The sequence below is a fragment of the Spea bombifrons genome, chromosome 7, assembly GCF_027358695.1.
Source record: "Spea bombifrons isolate aSpeBom1 chromosome 7, aSpeBom1.2.pri, whole genome shotgun sequence".
Classification (NCBI taxonomy): Eukaryota; Metazoa; Chordata; class Amphibia; order Anura; family Pelobatidae; genus Spea; species Spea bombifrons.
Window position 1 is genome coordinate 23,322,219 of NC_071093.1, and position 23,563 is coordinate 23,345,781.

Below are 23,563 nucleotides of genomic sequence, written 5' to 3' on the forward strand. Positions count from 1 at the left end.
AGGTTTTTTCGTTACTTTTTATAGATGAGTAAAAGATTTTTCAACTAAAAGTTAGAAAATGTAATTTTTTTTCTGCATTTTTCACCATATTTTATACTTTTTTATGACAAAGCCCAGGGTTTTATGTACCCTGGGAAATTATGAATTTATGGAAATAAGTACCCTGGGAAATTATGGAAATTCTATGTAAATGAATTGATACATTTTGAGGGTAATGTGTGTCAATGTAACTACTTTTGTGAGGATTTTGAGAAGAAAATGTGAATTTATTATTTTAACCATGGAAAGGGAAATAATGGCTGAACCAACATATAGAAAATATAAGGTCCCAAAACCACCGTAACTGAAGGGGTTAAGAGCATAGGTATTGTTTATTCAGCATGGTAAAGTAATATTGTATGCTTTTTTTAACTTGTTTTCTTTTCTTATGATGGCTGTTAGGGCTGCAACTAACGATTATTTTCATAATCGATTAGTTGACCGATTATTTTTTCGATTAATCGGATAAAAAAAATGAATATACATTTCTCATTTATTTAAAATAATTTAATAAACAAATGATGTTAAATACAAGCAGCAGAATAAAAAAAACTTTGATAAAATGCATTTCTTGTCTTTATTTCCCAACCAGCCCCCCCAATTTATGCACATTTGAGCCCAGGCTTGCCACGCTGCCTCCCAGACATGCCACACTGCCTCCCAGACATGCCACGCTGCCTCCCAGACATGCCACGCTGCCTCCCAGACATGCCACGCTGCCTCCCAGACATGCCACGCTGCCTCCCAGACATGCCACGCCACGCTGCCTCCCAGACATGCCACGCTGCCTCCCAGACATGCCACGCTGCCTCCCAGACATGCCACGCTGCCTCCCAGACATGCCACGCTGCCTCCCAGACATGCCACGCCACGCTGCCTCCCAGACATGCCACGCCACGCTGCCTCCCAGACATGCCACGCTGCCTCCCAGACATGCCACTCCACGCTGCCTCCCAGACATGCCACTCCACGCTGCCTCCCAGACATGCCACTCCACGCTGCCTCCCACATATGCCTCTCCATGCTGCCTCCCACATATGCCTCTCCACGCTGCCTCCCACATATGCCACTCCACGCTGCCTCCCACATATGCCGCTCCACGCTGCCTCCCACATATGCCACTCCACCCTGCCTCCCACATATGCCACTGTGCCTGATACGCCTTATACCCCTGATACACCACTCCATCCTCCCCAGACATGCCACACTGCCTCCCAGACATGCCACGATGCCCTCCCCACATATGCCACTCCACTCTACCCCCAGATATGCCACTGTGGCCCCAGATATGCCTTATACACCCTGATACACCACTCCATCTTCCCCAGACATGCCACACTGCCCTCCCCACATATGCCTTATATACCCTATATGTCTTATCTACCCTATATGCCTTATACCCCCCAGATATGTCACTCCGTCCTCCCCAGATATGCCTTATACCCCTCCTGATATCTCATAGTCCCCTCATAGAGTCACAGACCCATTCACAGCACACTGACACCATACTTTTATAAATAAGTACTGGGTTAATCTTCACTGTCCCCAGCATTTAGATTCCCCTTAGTTTGCCCCCCTTTATCTCTTACTGCACCTTAAGTTAACTTTATTAAATTAATTAAATTAACCTTCAGTCCTCACCCTAAACACCCCATTAACCATAACTACCCCTAAATTAACTCTAAATACCCTATCAAAACAACTACCCTAAATTAACCCTAAACACTTCATTAACCACAGCATCCCCTAAATTAACCCTAAAGACCCCATCAACCACAGCATCCCCTAAATTAACCCTAAAGACCCCATCAACCACAACAGCCCCTAAATTAACCCTAAACACACCATTAACCACAACTGCCTCAAATTAACCCCAAACACCCCATTAACCACAGCTGCTCTTAAATTAACCCTAAACACCCCATTAACCATAACTGCCCCTAAATTAACCCTAAACACTCCATTAACAATAGCTGCCCCTAAACACCCCATTAACCATAACTGCCCCTAAAGTAACCCCCACCTCCCCTAACTTTCAGTAGCCCAAATATTAATTTTATACTTACAGTTAGATGAGTGTCACAGTCATGTGGTTCTGGAGAAGGAAGGGGCGGGGCCAGTTGTCACAGTGATTATAGGGAGGGACTGGTAAGTAGGAGCTGCTGCTGTGAGTCACTGAAACGGATTATATAATGAGGGGTATTTTTCTGAGCGTTTGCTCTGAAAAAACCCTAATTTTATAATCGATAAAAATCGATTCAACTAATCGATAATGAAATTCGTTGGCAACGATTTTCATTATCGATTATTATCGATTAGTTGTTGCAGCCCTATTGGCTGTAATATGTCTTATATTCGTTGATTTCTCACTTCAGACATATTTATTCTTTTTCATCATTAGATTTTGGTCCGAAAACATCTAGATGGAACAGAACTTCGAGGAAGAATTGTAGAGACTGAAGCTTACTTGGGAGGTAATGATAAAGCGTCACACTCGAGAGGAGGAAAATGCACAGAAAGAAATGTAGCCATGTATATGAAACCTGGCACTATATACGTTTACCAGATTTATGGTATACATTTCTGTATGAATATTTCTAGCCAAGGTGAGTGTTAGATGACCTGTTAATCCTCACATATTGTGTTCTTGCTCTGCCTGCATTTGAATCAAACTGTTTTTAGAAACATGTAACACTGTCAGATCACATGAAGCAGAGAGCCAACATCAGTAAGAAAGAATTCTAACCAGTTAATGTCGGGTAGAAAAATCCATTATTGGTGCATTTTATTATACCCTTCAGTCCCCTATGGATGTACAGGTACGTCCTTAAAACGCATCGCATTTAGCAGACAAATATGTGGATATCCACCGCCCTCTGACCCGTACCCACTACCCCACCATGACAATACCCTGTTCGCCTGCCCTGGGACCTCAAAGACTGGCTTCCACCACCATCCCACGTTCTTATGAGCCCCCCCTTAAACCTGCCACTGGATGCGGGCAGGCGGGACACATCAAGTGGAATTGTCCCAACCTACATCCCTAGCCCGCTATGCTGGCACCACAACTCCCTTTCTACCACGGCAGGCTCATTGCATGAATCATCCCATTGTGGTCACTGGGAACCTGATGTCTTTTGACCCTGTTGATAACCCCGTCCTAGTAATCAAACCCTAGTCCTTGTAAACGGGAGACAGGCTGATCGTCTAACACCGGGGCTACCTTCACCCTCGTAAAACCTGGAGAACTGGAAAACATTAAGACCCTGGATTACAAAATTGACGTCCAAGTAGCAGGAGGACAAGTTCATAAAACTCCCATGACACGGGTCTGATTGGACTGGGGTGAGGAAAATGGATACCGAGACGTGGGCATTATGTCCGGACTCCCCACCAACGTGATCCTGGGCAACAACTTGGGACGGCTAGAAAGCATATTTGTGCCTCACATTATTACCAGAGCTACCTGCTCTGCTGTAACCTGAGCCCAAGCACGCACGGAGGGGACTGACTCCATTCCCTGGCCCAGTGCAGATGTGTTCAAGCATGCACTCCTGTCCGACTCCACGCAACAGTACCGTACTAGGGATGAGACAAGGGAATAGGCAAGCACAAGGATTCTATGGGAAGATGGGCTCCTGTACCAGGAAGGCACCTCTGATCCCCACACTTACACCCCCTAGAGTTTTCCCTGCTCTTTACAGAGCTCCCCTCCTTGCCATAGCTCACACTACCCCCTAGCTGGTTACTAAGGGAGTACCAAGACCCGTCACGGGCTAGTGAAAACATTTTTCTGGCTGAAATTGTCTCAGGATGCTGCCCAATATTGCCGCACCTGTGATCTATACCAACGGGTAGGCAAGCGAGGAGACTCTTCCCGGGTTCCCCTAAATCCCCTACCCCTGATCAGCGAACTCTTTCAGAGGGTCGCGATTGACCTCATAGGACCCCTAGCCAAACCAAGCAGGTCTGGGAAGAGGTATATCCTCACAGTGGTCGACTAGCCCTTCCCAACATCACCACTGAAACATTGGCTGATGCCTTGATCAGAATCTTAAGAATCTGGGTAGGGTTCCCCCAAGAGGTCTTAGCCGACCAAGGCACCCAGTTCCTCTCAGAATTGCTACAGCAGGTGTGGATCATCTGCAGAATTAAAGCCCTCCATACCACCTCATATCATCCCCAGGGTAACTGACTCTGTGAGCACTTTAATGGGACGCTCAAACAGATGATGCGAGTCTTCATAGCCAAGCTGTCAGGTTCCACCCTTCACAGCATGAAACTGAGTGCAGAGTGCTGCTCATTTCCTTAAGTCACCACTAGTGGCCGCCCATCTCTCCATGGAGCACCCAGACCTCATCATCACAAGCAATTGTGCCCTGTTAACTGGATTAACCCTGCCTATTTAAACCTGCCCAGCCCTTCAGTCAGGGCCTTTACAGTGAAGTTTGGACCGCTTGCTCTGGCCCTGTACCTGACGCTGTGTTGTTCCTGTCATGTGTCCTTCCAGTGGGCTTCTTGCCGTGTGCCCCTCCAGTGGGCTTCCTGACAAGGGACTTATTATGACTTATTATGTTTGTCCTGCCGTCTTCCTTAATACAGATCATATCAACTTATTCTGCCTGTGGGTTGTTTCTTTGCACCTGTCTGTTATATTCCTCTAGTTATTATGCATCGTGGTGTACAGATGAAACCCCTTGTATCCCCTGCACCTACACAAGGGGTTTCGTCAGACTTGCTTACGCGTTTCCTGACAGAATGTAAAGGCCATTGTCAAGGAGTCAGCGGGAATGCCAGCAGTACTAGAACTGCTGGCAGAATGTGTTTTCCACATATGCAAGTCTGTGAGGTCTGTGTTAGCATCCGACCACTGTGACAAAAAGACAGAGACCAAAGGTAAGAAGGCATCTAAGAAGAGCTATAAGCGAGAGCCACTTACCAAAGAGGAAATACAGAGAAGGTGGAAGGAGAACCTGTGCTTTTATTGTGGAGGGACTGGCCATAGGATAACGTATTGCCCATGCAAACCCACTAGACCCTCCGCAAACCACTCTTACACTCCATGCCCAGGAACCTGTTTATGAAGGCAGCAACACAACAAAGCTGGCGCATACGCTGTCTCAATCTCAGACCGGTAATTCGAGGGGTTAACCAATCCACAGCACCTGGGACTCTTACCCCATCCATATACATGTCTGGATGACCTCCAGACATGTATATATGTGTCTGACCTCAATCCAGCCCGGTCCAGGTGCTATTCTACACCAATCGGAGGGGCTCTGTGTACAGGGGGGAATACCAGCCTTCACAGCCTGGAACACTCAAACTCTGTGCTGCTCATTTCCTTAAGTCACCACTAGTGGCCGCCCATCTCTCCATGGAGCACCCAGACCTCATCATCACAAGCAGCTGTGCCCTGTTACCTGGATTACCTCTGCCTATTTAATTCTGCCCAGCCCTTCAATCAGGGCCTTTACATTGAAGTTTGGACCGCTTGCTCTGGCCCTGTACCTGACCCTGTGTTCCTGCTGTGTGTCCTTCCAGTGGGCTTCCTGCTTTTAGTCCTTCCAGTGGGCTTCCTGTTGTGTGCCCCTCCAGTGAGCTTCCTGCCATGTGCCCCTCCAGTGGGCTTCCTGTTTGTCCTGTCGTCTTCCTTAATACAGATCATATCAACGTATTCTGCCTGTGGGTTGTTTCTTTGCGCCTGTCTGTTATATCCCTCTAGTTATTATGCATTGTGGGGTACAGACAGAACCCCTTGTATCCCCTGTACCTGGGCTCCTACCAGACCTGCTTGCCCAGTTCCTGACACCAGCACACTGTTCCCCGTCTCCTCTTTCCTGTTGAACTTCGCAGTAGGCAATCAACAGGGTTCTCACCATTAGAGTTACTGTATGGTAGACCCATATGACACCTGGACATTCTGCGGGAATTTCAGGAAGGAAAGGAGGATCCTGAGGAGACCCCGGTGGTCACCTATGTGGTAGGACTTAGGGCCAAGCTCATGGATCTAGCACAGGGGCATCTCAGAATAGCGCAGAAAAGATAGAGTACTACGATGTCCACTCTACCCACGGGAACTACAGCTAGGGCAAAAGGTAATCCTACATCCCCCTGTCCGACAGAGGAAGCTACAGACAGCTTGGGAGGGACTGTTCGAGTTGGTCGCCAAGAAAGGGACCACCACGTATGTGGTAGCAAAAGGAGCCCACCTTGAGGTCAAACGTGTGTGATGCCTATGCCCTCAAACAGAAGTGTTTGTGAAAAAAGTGCAGAAAATAATTTGTGCGGCCAACCTTGACAGTGATTTGTGGCCAAATAGCTGCATGAAGAGTTCCCTATTACCCCTGATACGATAGTCTGGGTTGTCTACTTTTACAGAAATCTATATTTTTGGTTAATATGTTTAAAATTAGAGTTGCAATCCCATTATACCTAATGTATAAATTCTAAGGCTTTGTAAAGAATAATTTACACCATATAGTATGTTCCCTATAATTGCTGAGAAAGTATGGAAATTCTATATGAATTGGGTATTTCTGAAATCAGGACACCTGAATTGGTAAACTTGGAGGGGATTTTCCATCACCTAATTTTGTAAGGATTCAGAGGGAAAATATATATATATATATATATATATATATATATATATATAAAAACGTTTTTTTCTAATTTTCACTGTTTTTTACTAAACTTCTCATGCCAAATTTTCAGCTAATCATCTAGCTATGGTATCAAGAGAAAGCTCTCCCTCTCTCTCCTTGAAAAATTATTATATAGGGGGGAAGATCGTGATGACGTAGCTACACGTGTTTGGGGCGTGTCATCGGGCCGATGCATGAAGTAGGGGAGATGCAGCGCTGAGGAGGTCTCGATCTTACCTGGCCGGCTGTTGATCCGACACTTTCTGTGCCCGCTGTCCACTTCAGCTTTTTTTTCTTTCTCTCCCTCCGCTGCCGGCACTGCGGGTGTCTGGCTGTTAGAACCGGACTGCCGCGACTGAGAAGCGGATGTGAAGCGGATGCGAGCTCGGAGAGCAGAATCTGTGGCCCCGTGGTGGGCCTAGGCGTGGGCAATCTGATTATATACTCTGACGGTTACAGCTTGAGCCTCACGGAGAACAATATAAATTTCCACTGACTTTATTGAATAACATAGGCTCAGCGAACCATGAGTTAAAAGTCTTTTCTGATAATGAATTCTATGATATAAGTGTGACAACATTGTGAGTTTTCGAATATAGCTTCAAATTGTTACCATTGAAACAACACATTCAAGACATCTTTTTTCTTTTTTATATCCCCTGTAAATATCAGGTGGTTTGAACTCTATTGACTTCATCTGTTATTCCATTAGTATAACTGCATCCATCAAGTACATTGAGGATTTATATTCATAGCGATGCGACTTTATTTATGATTTTCTAAAAATCGTTGATATACCCAATACCCAATTTTTCGCATTTATTTAAGCCTTTCTCCTGAAAGAACTATATATTTGCAGTAACATATTTAAAGAGAAGGAAAATATAATACTTAAAGTCTGAAGATAAAAGGAAAGAGATTTTTTCCAGAGGAGAAAAGGAAAAAGACACTTTTAATTTTTATTTGCCTTTAGAAAAGCCTAAATAAGACTTAAAGGGGACAAGTCCGGCAAAGGAGATAAAGATGAGAAAATTAAAATGTCTACTAAAAACTAAGAAACCTCCACCAATCAGTGGCTACTATTATCCTAAAAGTCAAACAGATACATCTATTATTTCATCAAAATTGTCTCCGGACCCGTTATATGAGATCAGTGGCAGCAACTCATTAGAGTATATTACAAATACCAATCTAGACACTATATACAATAAAATCAAAGCTGATTTGGATCAACATCTTAAAGACTACAGAGAAGAATTGGTTTATTTGAGAACTTCTATAGCATCGCAGTCTAAAGAGCTACAATCTCAGAATGAATTTTTGAAGTCAGAAATAACAAGACAAGATCTCAAGCTAGCTGATTTGGAGGACAGATCTTCCAGACAGAACCTGAACATCCGTGGAATTCCAGAAGAAGTGAAAGATCTTGAAGCTTACCTGAATGAATTATTATCTACATTTTTAGATCGTGATCGGTGGCGACTCTAGAAACAATATATAGGGGGGCACACAAGATACCACAGTCAAACTGGGGGGGCATTCATAATTTCCAAAAGTTATGTGCTATGGAATTATACTTTTGTTATTGGGCTAAAATAATACTTGATCATTCAACATGGGAAGCCTGAAGCCACAATTGAGTGCGACTAATCATTGAAATAAATATTATGACACAATAAATAACTTTTCCACTAAATGATTTCAGGGCCTTGAACGTTTTGTCCCCTGAAGTCACTACAACTTCAGGAGGGCATTTTATCTCTGGATAAATATAAATTAAATAATTCCTACTGTAAGTTAAGTGCCAGGAAACAGATGACCAAACACACACACCAACACAGGCTCTGTCACACCGACACCCAGACACACACACCAGGACAGGCTCTGCCACACTGACAACCAAACACACACCAGGACAGGCTCTGCTATACCCACATCCAAACACACACACACACCAGGACAGGCTCTGACACACTGACACCCAAACACACACACCCTAGGACAGGCTCTGCCACACTGACAACTGAACACACACTCCAGGACAGGCTCTGCCACACCAACACCCAAACACACACCAGGAAAGGCTCTGCCACACCAACACCTATACACACACACCCGAGGACAGGCTCTGCTACACTGATAACCAAAAATTCACAAACAGCAGGATACAATCTACGTCACGGAAGTCTACATCAGGATGGATTTTTCCCACTGCATTGTTGTTTATACCCCCCTTAGTGTTTTTGCCCCTTGTGTATTGATGCTCCTGCTGCCCATATATATTATTAGCCCCAGTTACCGATAGCAGGTATAGATCAACACATTAACACACAAACCAAGCTTTGCATGTATAGATCAACTGAAATTCACTTGTGATCTCGGCACTGAAGGTATATATCAAATAAACAGAATTAGACATACAAATCCTGTATTTGCAGGTATACAATAGTATATGAAACGTAGTATTGCAGGTATAGATCAAATAAATACATGGAAACACCTTTGCAGGTATTAATCAACTGCATAAGACATACAACCACTGTATTTGCAGGTATACATAAATAATGTATGGAAATATATAGATATGGATCTACAGAATAACGCAAAAACCCAGCTTTGCAGGTATAGATCAATTGGAATTCACATAAAAACACGTCAGTAAAAAGCATATTTAAAACCCCCTAAATTACAGGCATAGATCACAGGTTGCACACCCCAAAGCCAGCCTTGGCGTCCACACTGCCCACACAGCAATCACACTCCTATCATACCCAGGCAACCAGTAAATGCTGGTACCTAGGCATGATGGGACTGTGATTGCTGTTAGCAATCACACTCCTATCATGCCAGGTCTGCCAGTACATGCTGGTACAGGGTGGCTGTAAGTGATGTGTAGACCCCATACTGCTGGCAGCATCAATACACAAGGGGGGCAGCTAGCTAGGTTTCAGCATGTACTGGCTGACTTGGCATGATAGGTGTGACAGAATGACCTGTCATACAAGGCCCCAAGGTAGTCTTCAACCTGGCTCCAACCTGGCTGCCAAACAGGCAGGAACTCCATTGTTTAATCCCATCAATAGCAATCCCATCAAGGGCAACTGCTTCGGCGGCCTGGGGTTATTATTAGAAATTATAGAAAAAGATCCCGACTTCGGTAGTGCATCGGAGTGTCGGGGGGGAAGACGTCCAGGAGCGGAGGATATCCCATACATGCCTGAGCTGTGGGCTGACCTGGATTATTTGGTCACACAAAAATGGGAACTGGAACAGGCATATCAAGAGTTGTTCGACCATGTGCTGTATGCCCCAGTGACCATGGATTTCATGGATTTTACTGAGTGGTCACCTGAGGATGTTGACCCAGGAGGGGTGGATGGGACTGCGGTCTCTGCCCCTGAGTCACAGGGTTACTGGACAGCTAACCCAGATCCGATAGCGGAACTATGTGACTGTACACCACAACCAGATCCAGAGACTGTGGATTTAATTGATTTTACATCTGAGGATGTTGGTACGGGAGGGCTTGCAATTGGCTTCCCTTCCCAGCAAAAGGAAGAAAGTTTTCTGGGTGTAGTAGATGGCCCTGCGGTCTCCACAAGCACCTACCCAGCAGAAGAGCTGCCATCGGGGCAGAGTGCTGCTAGCATCTGCCTGCTCCTTTCCCTGTTTCCCGAGCCTGACCACAGCAACCTTGTAGGGTCCAGTCAGGCAGCCCCAGAGACTGTGGTAGTTGATGGGACTGCGGTCTCCACACCTGGGTCCCCAGAATGTTGGGCAGTTGGCCCAGATCCACACTCTCCAGCAGAAGCGCTGGCAACAGGGCAGAGTACTGCTGTTCTCTGCTCACCCCTCCCCCTTGTTCCTGAGTCTGACCATGATGCTCCCACAGTGCCCGCTCAGACCACCGCAGCCGAAATACTGGCAACAGGAGAGAGGCAGGACGGCCCCACTCTACCAGCACTGGAGGTGCCCGCAAACCCTATAGAAGAGCTTTCTCCTGGTCAGAGTGCAGCTGGCCTCTGCCCTCCCTCATCAGACGTCCCTCCACTAGAGGATGGTACAAAACCAGCACTGGGGGACGTATCCCATACAGAAGGATGAGACTGTGCTTGCCACCTGTGGTCCCCAGAATTGCTGAGCAGCTGGCTTGGATCCCCAACCCTTGATTGAAGGGGCCCCCGCCACCCTGTCATCTCCCCAGCGGCTGAGAAGACTCCAGGTGCAATTGTCAATTCTCTCCAGCGGCAGTTATATTTTTCGGGAGAGGCAGCGGGCAGGCGGGTAAGTACTGCTCTTTTGTTACATTGTTTTGGGGAGTACCAATTTGTGGCTGGCAGTGGTGGTCCAGATATACAGACTGACTTCAGAGTCAAACAGTGTGGGGTCTCCCCCAGAAAAAGGAGATTTGTGATGGAGTGTGTGACGGAACTGTTCATCACTGGGGCCCCTGAGAGGACTGAAAGCAAGCCTGCTACCTACAGATTATGGATCCTGTCTCCCTGCCCTGGCGAGTGGGACTGTTGTCCTCGTCTGGGACCCGAACTCCCCAGTCTCTAAGTGCACCCCAGGACTGGTTAGTGGGACAGGTGCCTTTTGCAAGCCCCCTGCATCCACAACTCCAGGAGCGACGGAGCTGTGCTGTCCGACTGAACTGGATGCAGACCCAGGTGGGGTCTGGCCCCAGTTCAGTCTTCTTTTTAAAAGGGAAGATATGTGACCTGTCATACAAGGCCCCAAGGTAGTCAGAGATGGCTCCAGCCTGGCTGCCAAACAGGCAGGAACTCCATTGTTTAATTAATCCCATCAATAGGATTGCTGACTGGGGATTAAAGGTTGGGTTGAATACATGTATCTGTTAATTTATGTTAATTTATGTTAATGAAGTTAATGAGTCTATGTTTTACTACAATAAACTATTCATTCCTGCTGTACTCAGTTCAAGGTAGTTGTAGTACTTATTGGGTACACATAGCAGGGTTCCAAGGTGCGCATGCTGACTGGTGCTGGAAGTGATTCCGGGGACAACAGGAGGATACATGTGGGTGATCTCTGGGAGTTACTACAGCTCTCTTGGTGAACCTGTTACAATAGGAGTGTGATTGCTAACAGCAATCACACTCCCATCATGCCTAGGTTCCAGCACTTACACATCCATGCTATCACCACACACTCATTCATTCATATACTCATTCACAGATTAATTCCGTCAATCACGCATACTCATTCAAACACCCTCCCCACCCCCTTACCTGCACTGCAGCTCCTCGATGCCGCTCACAGACTTTAGCAGAGGGCGCGGCCCCCCTCTGCGTTCTCTGGTACTGCACAGAGGAAGCAGGACTGGAGCAGAGTCATGTGATGTCACGTGAACTCTGTTAGGTTCTGTCACGCTCTACCCAGGCTGCGGAGCTGCATATCTGTTTTGCTTCAGTTTCTCTGTTTTGCTTTAATCCATTCCTGGATTTCCTTTTGCTCTGTTCTGATCTCCCATTCCTTGTTTCTGCTTCAGCTCTTTGCTTCAGCTTTGTTTCCTTTATAAGGTTTGCCCCACCCGTGTGTTCTGTTTGTCAGTGTTATGTGTTTGGATTTCCTGTTTGGTTTGTTTCGTACCACTGTCAGCAGGGATTAGCGTTAGGACCCACCATCATTGGAGTACTTTTGCGTAGTGGTGGGCTAAGCATACTATGGTCATAAGATGTGACGGAATCTCCAATAGTTATCAATAGTCCTAGGCTAGTTTCTGTGTTTATGTGTGTCAGTCTGATGTAACCTGTCTTGTATCCCTGGCAGCGGGGTGTCCTGTTTTGTATCCCCGGCAGTGGGGTGTCCTGTCTTGTATCCCCGGCAGCGGGTGTCCTGTCTTGTATCCCCGGCAGCGGGGTGTCCTGTCTCGTATCCCCGGCAGCGGGGTGTCCTGTCTTGTTCCCTGTTGTGCCCTGTATTATGTATGTCTTGTCTGGTTATGTTTTTTGCTTGGTCTCTCTGTTCCTTGCTATGTCCCCCTTGCTCTCCCTGTCGCCCTTGCTTGTTATGTTTCTGCTATATCCTTTGCTTAGCTTCCATACTCCCAGCCTGCAGCATCCTGCACGTGATATTAGTGACATGTTTCATGCCTGCTCCAGGGTGCCTGCAGGATATCACTTTGTTTCATTTTGGATTACATCTGCTGCTATGTCAGGGCGCTGGTATGTGGCTGCACAACCCTAGGTGCTCATCACCTGGGTGAGTGTGGTCTCCCTGCAACCAGGCCCTGTCCAACTCCGCTACTGCACCGTAACTCCTGCACACAATCTTTGGGCGTGCTGGGCCAATGCAGTCATCTGTATTTACCCGGTTCGTGACAGGTTCTGCTTCCTCTATGCAGTACAGAAGACCCTCCCACAGGTAAGTAGCAGGGCTCGACGTGCGGCCCGGATGAGATCGGTTGCCCTGGCTGCCTTTCTTACGCGGGCCGCACCCTCTCTCTCCTCCGCATTAAAAATAAATAAATAAATAAGACGGAATTTAAAGTCGCATTGCGGCTTTATTCCAAATTCGGCAACGGGGGGGGGGCAACGGGGGGGTAAGGATTAACCTAGGGGGTTAAAAGATATTCTGGTTAAAGAAATTAGAAAAAATCCTGCCAAATCAGAAAGATTTGCAGCTTTAATAACATTTTAGAGTCTATTCGGATCTCTCACGAGTAACTAGACTTCATATAAAGAAATTTACAGACGTTACGGCTTGCCTTCGACAAAACAACATTACATATTCTTGGGGTTTTCCAACAAAATTACGAATTGCTTACCAGGGAAATTATTATATTTTCTATGATTATATACAGGCTAAAGAATATTTATCTAAGTGGAATTTAATTAATTTGGGACCAGAATTAAGACCTCCGATACCGCTCCCTTGCGATCCGCGCGGCAACAGCTGCTGTGCGCCGGGGTTTGTTGTCAGATCCCGGCGCACAACACTGAAGCCGCGCCCACTGAACCGGAAGAAGACAGAAGAACTGAAGAAGAGGAGCGAAGAGGAGGAAAAGAGGAAAGGTAGGAAAGCATTCAGTGAGTGAGAGTGGATTAGTATGTGTGGATTGGTATATGTGTGGATTGGTATGTGTGTGGATTGGTATATGTGTGTGGATTGGTATATGTGTGTGGATTGGTATATGTCTGTATTGGTGTATGTCTGGATTGGTAAGTGTGTGAGAGTGATGGGTGTTATGCTGTACCATTTCCAATGTATTTTTCATTATATAATTATGCTCTAGTACATCATATCTCCCATCACTCTATACTGTTCCATACAGTGGCAGAGCTGGGAGACAGAGGCCTTGCACCCCCACCGCAGGACTCCTGAAAGGTAAGTGAACTTCAAAGGGAGAGAGGGTAGATAGTTAGGAGGGGGTAGATAGGGAGAAGGGAGTGAGACGGGGGGGATAGGGGGTAGATAGGGAGAAGGGAGTGAGAAGGGGTAGGTAGGACAAAAGGGAGTGAGAAGGGGTAGATAGGGCAATCATACTCATATCATGCCAAGTCTGCGAGTACATCCTGGAATCTGGGTATGTCTGGGCATGATAGGAATGTGATTGTTAACAGCAATCACATTCCTATCATGCCCAGGCATACCCAGATTCCAGGATGTACTCGCAGACTTGGCATGATATGGTGAAACCGAAAATGCAGCATTTACCTGGCCGAAACCAAATATGACCCCCCCCACACCATAAAAAAAAATCTAACACTTTTATTTAAAGTAAGTAACACACCAAAATAGGACAAAACAATTAAATAACAATATTAATATATACCTATATATATATATATATATATATATATATATATATATATATATATATATATATATATATATATATATATATATATATATATATATATATATATACCTATATATATAGGTATATATATATATATAGGTATATATTAATATTATTTAATTGTTTTGTCCTATTTTGGTGGATTAAATTAAATAACAATATTAATATATACCTATATATATCTATATATATATATATATATATATATCTATATATATATATCTATATATATATATATATATATATATATATATCTATATATATATATATCATATATATATCATATATATATATATATATATATAGATATAGATATATATAGATATAGATATATATAGATATATATATAGATATATATATGTAGGTATATATTAATATTGTTATTTAATTGTTTTGTCCTATTTTGGTGTGTTACTTACTTTAAATAAAAGTGTTAGATTTTTTTTTTATGGTGTGGGGGGGTCATATTCGGTTTCAGCCAGGAAAATGCTGCATTTTCGGTTTCAGTCCAGAATTCGTTTCGGTGCATCCCTACTACTAATGAAGTGGTAGGCCTACACCACATCAATGTTTGGCTTAGTATATAGTGATAGGAGTTATGCTCCACTATTGTCAATGTCTGGCTCAATGTATAGTGATAGGGATTACGCTGTACCACCGTCAATGTGTGCCTCAGTATATAGTGATAGGTGTTATGTTGTACCACCGTCATTGTCTGCCTCAGTATATAGTGGTAGGTGTTATGCTGTACAACCGTCAATGTCTGCCTCAGTATATAGTGATAGGTGTTATGCTGTACCACCGTCAATTTCTGCCTCAGTATATAGTGATAAGTGTTATGCTGTACCACCGTCAATGTCTGCCTCAGTATATAATAACAGTAAGTGTTATGCTGTACCACCTTCAGTGTCTGCGCCGGTATATAACGGTAGAAACTATGCAGTTTTAAAGTGTGTGTGTGTGAGGGGGGTGCCACATACAGGATCCGCCCCAGGTGCCAAATACTCTAGGTACGCCCCTGGATTCAATATAAATATTAATATACACTTGGGATGAGAATATAAGTAGCACAATATGTATGTATGTATATATATATATATATATATATATATATATATATATGTATATATATTTTCTTCCTTTTCTCCCTCGCTCCTCTTTCTCCCTCACCTCCCTCTTCATTTTTTTTTCTCTAATTTTTTTTTTTTTTTTTTGATTAAATTAGATGTCCTTCTTCTGCTTAACCGGCTCGGTGACTCTAAACTTCTTCCTTGCTGGTTCAGGAAGTTTTTTTTCTTGCTAATGAGGGTTACAATGTTTTTCCTTCAAAGCTTGAAGAGATTGAATGTTTTTTATGTGTATGAGTGTGTAAGGCGAGATGCTTCTTGGATAGGGGGTCGTCTTATAATCAGACCTCAAATAGAGGTCTGACTATGAGACGAAGATCCAGATCCCCTGCACCACTGCAGGGGACCTGGATCCTCCTGTCTCCACCCCAATTAAACACCCCACACACACTTACCGGTGCTTCCAATTTCCTGCTGTGTAGCCAGGACAGCGGGTTGACGTCAACGCGATTCGCGTAAGCAACGTCCGCTGCAGCCGGAAGGAGGTGGAGTTGGCAGCGGGGGTTTGCAAACCCCCGCTGCCAACTCCACCTCCTTCTGGCTGCAGCGGACGTTGCCTACGCGAATCGCGTAGACGTCAACCCGCTGCCCCGGCAATACAGCAGGGAGTCGGAAGCACCGGTAAGTGTGTGTGTGTGTGGGGGGGTGTTAAATGGGGGCATAGGGCATTTCTGGAGGTAGAGTTCTCTATGAAATGCCTTTTAACTCCTGCCTCCTGAAATGCCTTATACTCTGCCCATAATATGCCTTCTAACCCCCTAAATGCCAGTGTGGCATATAGGGGTAAAAGGCATTTCTGGAGGCAGAGTGGCACATAGGGGGTCACAAGGCATACCATGGGGCACAGTGGCATTTAGAGGGTTAAAAAGCATATCATGGGTGGAAAGCCTGGGGGCAGGTGTGCGTAACTGGGGGGCAGGTTGGGAAATACAAGGAAATAAAAACAAAAAATATTTTTCACAATCATAGCTTTTATGAAAAAAAAAACAGTTCACATGAATCAACATTTACTGGTAAACTTTTTTCCTATAGGGTCATCTTATATTCAGGCTTTTTCTTTTTTTCCTAAATTAATATTCAGATTTGGGGGGGTCGTCTTATAATCGAGCAAATACGGTAATAGGATCCACGGAGACTCAAAATCTATATGTCTCTTAAATTGTTAACAATCAATGCACAGGGCTTAAACTCCCCATACAAAAGATCTTATCTATACGACATGCTAATTAAAGAAGGGGTGGATATTGCATTCATTCAGGAGACACATTGGAAGAGTTTAAAGGGAGACTTTAAACCGCAAGTATTGAGATATTTTTACACCTACTCTCCCAGATAAAAAAAAAAAGAAAGAGTGGCAATAATGATTGCATCTAAGAATACATTTTAATTTATTTTCCATGATATCGATAAGGAGGGAAGGAGAATTATTCTCATTTGTAGTATAAATGATGTTATCTATACGCTTGTTAGTTTGTATGCTCCATCTGAGGGATCAACAAGATTTGTAAATAAATCAATGGAAGCAATAGAAAAGATCTCTAAAATTGTAACGGGTGACCTGAATTGCATAACCGATATAGAGAAGGACAGCAAAACGTTTAGGAAGCGCAAAACAGATTTATGTCTAGAAGCTAAAGCAGAAGCATTTTCTACTTGTTTATTTAATCACGATCTTTATGATATTTGGAGGGTCCAACATCCTGAAGAAAAGGATTATTCTTTCTTTTCGAAGGTCCATAAATCTTATTCATGTATCGATTATTTTCTCATGTCGAGTTATAACCTAGAGAGATGTATTTCTTCATCGGTAGGAAATATTCTATGGTCAGACCATGCTCCAGTGTATATTTCTCTAAAGGACAATCCTCAATATAAGATAAGATCCCGATGGACCCTTAATGGGCAAAGATCTTACTAAGAGACTAAAAGCTCAACGGCTACAATTTAAAAGTAAAAGATTTCTATATAATGGAGAAACTTGTATATCACCAAGACAAATCGGTAATGCCTTTAAAGCTTATTATGAAGCTCTATATAACCTATCTGAACCTGCGGCCTCTACCTCTGATATGACTCGAATCTTGGAGACCCTTGGTCTTCCAAGACTGTCAGAAGAAAAATGGATTGAACCAACCATTTTCATTGCAGGAGATATCGAATGCAGCTTTATTTTTTCAAATCTTGGACCTGGTGATCTCCCCTTTTTTATTAAGATCATTTAATTCAATTGTTTTAGGCAAATAATTTCCTAAAGAAATGTTAGAAGCAATCCTAGCTTTAGAAGAAACTTCTGTTCTTAATCACAAAAAAACTTTTTTTTTAGAGGTAAAATCTATGTTATTAAATTGGGGGAAAATCGAGACCTCGTGGATGGTGCGGATTAACATTCTCCTAACCTTCTCTATCTTTTTAGGCCTAATCAAATTATTATAGATTGGGATAACTTGTTTTATCGGTTTGTTTGGGCGGCAAAGATGGTAAGACTTCCATCAGATTTGCTTAAGAGAAGTACAGAATCCGGGGGCCTTGGTTATCCTGATTTAAAATATCTGTATGAAGCTTCCCAAGTATCTTTCATGCTAGCTAGGCTGGTATGATATAGAGAGATTTGCAAAAACTTTGATCCGTTCTTATTCTTCTGGATGCCCCAAACCCAATTTAAAAAGAAAAAAAATCCTAGTTTAATAATTAATAACATTTTATCTACGGATAGAAGACGGGATTATTTACAAAAAATTGTCCCATAGACGTTCTATCTCTGTTTGTCCCGGATCTCCCGTTGGATAACTGGAGATTACTGGGTATAAACTCAAGTAGCCTCTTTCCCTTCTTTGATCGATATACATGGAATATCTTCAAAAGACATTTTTAAATACATTAGACTCAAATATTTTCTAACATCTAATCTTCCTGCTTAGAACACTCCTTGGTTCAAACTCATTACTTCTCTTACTCCTAAAAGGATAATATCTAAGATCTTGAAATTTTTTAAAGACGTCAAAATCCTTGAAAAAAGTAAGGCACAAAAACATTGGGAAAAAGTGAATTCTCGGTTTCCCCACAAACCTGGCATAAAGCTTGGATGACTACTCGAAAATCGACTCATTGTTTAAATCTTCAGGATCATTTTTACAAACTTATGTATAGATAGTATATGGTTCCGGTCCGGACAGCTAAACTCCAACCAGCAAAGGGAGCCTTCTGCTGGCGTTAACATTTAGAAATATGTACACATAAACACATATGGTATGCTTAACTCAGCTGAAATCACAAATAACTGATCTATTTCTAAAGTTATTTGGATTTAACATAACTATCCCCGCAAAGATTTCTTTTTCATATTGATCTACCTGATATTAATGGGAATGACTAAATTCTTTGGCTTAATATCTTGCTTGCTTTTAAAATCTGTTTAGCCAGGAATTGGAGGAATCAGAATCCCCATCATGGCTGGAGATTAAAAGCCAAATAAAACAACAATGTATAGCAGAAAAATATTTCTATAAAGAAGCTAATGCAATAGAGAAATATGATCAGATCTCGTATCACTGGTTCCAACTAATTGATTAAAAGATAGCGAATCCCTGTGCACTGAAATTACCATTTATATCTGGGACTTTGTGGCAAACATCTTTGAACCCCCCCCATCTCTGAGATTCCTCCAGCAAGAAGCAATGTGTGTATGATAGTATATATAAGTGGTATTATAAAATCGTAATATACTGGTTCTTATTTAATAACTTGATACATTGGATATTTTGTATAACCTAATACATTGTGTACACAAATTTGTAGTAATGTCTGTCTTTTTAATTCTGTCTTTTAATGTTTGCCTTATTGATGAAATATTTAATAAAGAATAAATAAAAAAAAAAAAAAACAATATATAGTTGACTTAGGTACAATATTCGCAGGGAAGGAGAATAATCGCTGAACCAACATACCGCAAAAATGGCAAAATCGCTCCAGGCTTTGAGGTACCAAAAACCCCTGGGACTGAAGAGGTTAAAAATTTTATCTTGAGTCAGCCATTCCCAAGATTGATTTAAGGTTTCTGTAGTGCTGAATTGCCAATCAGCAGGTACTGGCTCTTCTTTGTTATATACAAGGAAAAAAGGGCATTTAGTATTGCTGCCTTTTCCTGATCCTCTCTAATTAACTTCAAATTACTGACTACATTGTCACTCCTAAATTTTATGGCATTAACCCCTTCAGTCCCAGGGGTTTTTGGTACCTCAAAGCCCGGAGCAATTTTGCCATTTTTGCAGTATGTCGGTTCAGAGATTATTCTCCTTCCCTGCCAATAATGTACCCATGTAAATTATATATTATTTTTTCAATGAGAGATAGAGCTTTCTTTTGATACCATAGTTAGATGATTAGCTGAAAATTTAGGATTAGAAATTTAGCAAAAACTAGCGAAAATTAGAAAAAAAACCCACAATTTTAGGCAAATTTAGGTAAAATGATGGAAAATCCCATCCAAGTTTATCAATTCAGGTGTCCTGATTCAGAAATACCTAATTTATATAGCTTTTTCATACTTTTCCATCACTTATAGGGAACATACTATAAGGTGTACATTATTCATAGAATGTTTATGCTTATGGCTTAATAGGGGGTAGGAGGGTTATACTGTTTAGATCAATGTTAGAGCAATGGGATGTAAGGGTTTTTTCTTTATTATTTTTTAATTTATTTTATTTTTGTATGTGTATATATGAACATATGAACATGTTAATGCCAGTGACATCACGGACATCACTTAGCTCACTTTATTATTTCTTTTTAACTATTTATTGTATTATTTTAGTTATTTGTTTATTTTTAAATCGCTAACCATTTTTTTTCTTTGTTTAGTTTTTCAGCATGGGAGAAGAGTGGGAAACATGGACAGGAGGACCCAGGATCCCTGCAGCTCTGCGGGGGATTTGGATCTTAGTCGTCTCATAGTCAGACCTATTTGAGGTCTGATTATAAGACGACACCGCTTATAAAACGAGGGGTATTTTTCAGAGCATTTGCTCTGAAAAAAACCTCGTCTTATAATCGAGCAAATCCGGTATATTGTTTTTTTTCAGGACAAGCAGGGCTTTCTTTAGATACCATTATTTTTATCATATCTAATGTACTGTAAAGAAAATGATAAAATATGGTGTTTTTTTGTTAAAAATTACTTTTCTCACCTTTATTCGAAAAATCTTTTACTCATCTGCAAAATCTAATGAAAAAAACTGCTAAATATATTCTATTCTAAATATATATATATCTATATATATATATATGTTTTTATGTTTTTTTGCTTTTTTCTTGAAAAGAACTTGAAAAGTTATTGGGCATTAATTACAAGTAGCATTTTGCTATTTCAAAACCATTTTTCCCCAAAATCTGGTCATTCTGCTGTGCTATTTCTGATATCTTTGAAGCTGGCCAATGCAATTTACCCCATCAAACCATATATACAGACACCCCAGAGTATTTCAAATGCTTCTATTTTTACCCTTTCCATGCACTTATTCTATTAGCAGCCTTTGTCAAACTTTATAGTAGTATTTTTTTTTGTATTTTTTTTTCCACACACATTGTACTTCAGGTGTGAATTTACAGCTCCTGGTATATGTCACTATCAAACACCCCAATATGTAACATCTCCTGAGTACAGCGATACCCCCATGCATGAGTTTGTTGGGTTATTTGGGAGGTAAAGGGCCACCTTTGTGAGGTGTGCATTTTTTGGCATTTGGACATCTGGTCAGTCTGTCCCGTATTTGGGACATCTTTGAAGCCGGCTAATTCGATTTACCTCATCGAATCTTAAATTTTTTTTTTAAACTAGGCACCCCATGGGCTTTCCATGCGTCATGTTTTGTGAAGCTATAGCGCTAATTGTAGGACTTGCTCATAAACTTTTTGTGTGTATATATATATATATATATTTGGACTTTTTGTGACAGTGGGGGATTATTTTGACATGTTACCATTTTTTTTAATATTTTTTTATTTTATTTTACTAATCACATTAGTGAGCTGGGCTCCATTGACATGCAATGACCTGAAGCTCTAGAGCTCTCAGGAGAGTCTGGACAGAACGTTAGTTTAAATATACTCCACTTGTCCTCTGTATCTCTTTGGACGTAAATTTGCTTTTTAACCCCTTAATGACAATTGCCAGGACCGTCATGACTTTAAATGGGTGCAGAAAGCGATCTACGTTCGCTTTCTGCACCCAAACGGTGTTGCTGTAATGCCTCGACCTCGAGGCATTCAGCAACACCACGATCGGCACTAGGGTGTACACTGTATGGCGGTGGACGCCCGTTTTAAAAGTGTTTAGGAGGCGTTCAAAGATCACCTCCTAAACTTCAATGGTGTTGCTGAAATGCCTCAATCAGGAGGCATGCAGCAACACCAAACACTCACCCCAGAAGGGGCTGTGACCGCTTTGGAGAGCGGTCACAACCGCCACTGCGAGTCACTTCGCCAACCGCAAGATGGCGGCCGCCCTGTAAATAAATAAATAACAAAGTTGGAAAATTCACTAAAATAATAAGAAAAGAAAAAAAAAAAAACAATAAAAAAAATCTATAAATATTAAAAAATATTTTTGTGAGCAAGTCTTAAAATTAGCACATTAGCTTAAAACAATTCTCGCATGGAAAGAGTTAAAATACTAGCATATTAAATGCCCCTGGGGTGTCTACTTTTAAAAAATGCATGATTTGATGGGGTAAATTGAATTGGCCGGGTTCAACAATGTGCCAATGTGTTGGGGGGGGGTTGATGGCCACATATCTAATTTCCAATTACAAAAATGCACACATCCCAAATGTGGCCTTTTAGTTCCCCCCAAAAAACAACAAACCCATGCATGTGGGGTATCACTGTACTCAGGAGATGTTGCTGAACACGGATTATGATAGTGACATATACCAGAACGTGTTAATTCATACCTGAAGTAAAATGTGTGTGGGAAAAAAATCAAAAAAAATGACTACCACAAAGTTTGACAAAGACTGGCAGTAGAATTAGATGGAAAGAGTTAAAATACTAGTATTTGAAATACCCTGGGGTGACTAGTTTTCAAAAATATATGATTTGATGGGGTAAATTGCAAAGATACCCGAAATGGCACATGTCGGGGGGGGAAGAATTACCAGATTTGGAAAAAATGGTTTTGAAATAGCAAAACGCTACTTGTACTTATTGCTCCGTAGCGTGCAGAAAAAAGCAAAAAAACATAAAAACATTGGGTATTTCTAAACTCAGGACAAATAGTAGAATCTATTTAGTAGGTTTTTTCATTAGCTTTTTTGGATGAGTAAAAGATTTTTTGGGTAAAAGTCAGAAAATGTTTTTTTTTACATTTTTCATCTTGTTTTATTATTTTTTTAATGGGAAATTAGATAATATGATCAGAACTATGGTATCTGACGAAAGTCCGTCTTGTCCTGAAAAAAACAATATATAATTTGTGTGGGTTCACTAAATGAGTGAGGAGGAAATTACATCTAAACACGAGCGCAGCAAAAGTCCCAATGGTACAAAAGGTAAAACACAGCCTTGTCCTTAAGGGGTCAACTAATAGAGCATTCAGTTTGCCATCAGTTATTATTTTCTCATGAAAACAATCTGCATCAGGTGCAGCCTTATTCTTTTTTTTTTTTTTATTGCAAAAATATAATATAGTACAGATATCAAAAAGTATATTATAACATGGTAGTACAGATATCAAAAATATCACGAGCATTAAAGTATTACACGTCAAGTGAAGAGACCACCTAAGATTTATCTATAATCTTTACATGTTATCTGTAAATTGACAATAGTGTCATATCGATTTCAACGAATGTAAGCCGGGATATTCAACACTATCTCCAGGCTTACCACAGAACAAAAAAGAAACAGAAAAAATATCAACAATCATACCA

The 23,563-nt window shown here is 41.9% G+C and overlaps 1 protein-coding gene across 2 annotated transcripts in view; it reads left to right on the forward strand.

The window, feature by feature from the left end:
- Positions 1-23,563, forward strand: part of MPG (N-methylpurine DNA glycosylase) — a 77,048-nt gene that overhangs the window by 36,378 nt on the left and 17,107 nt on the right. For both annotated transcript variants that reach the window (XM_053472126.1, XM_053472128.1), the window contains exon 3: positions 2,441-2,645. In XM_053472126.1, coding sequence (XP_053328101.1) covers positions 2,441-2,645 — 205 coding nt within the window. The remainder of the gene's footprint in view (positions 1-2,440; positions 2,646-23,563) is intronic.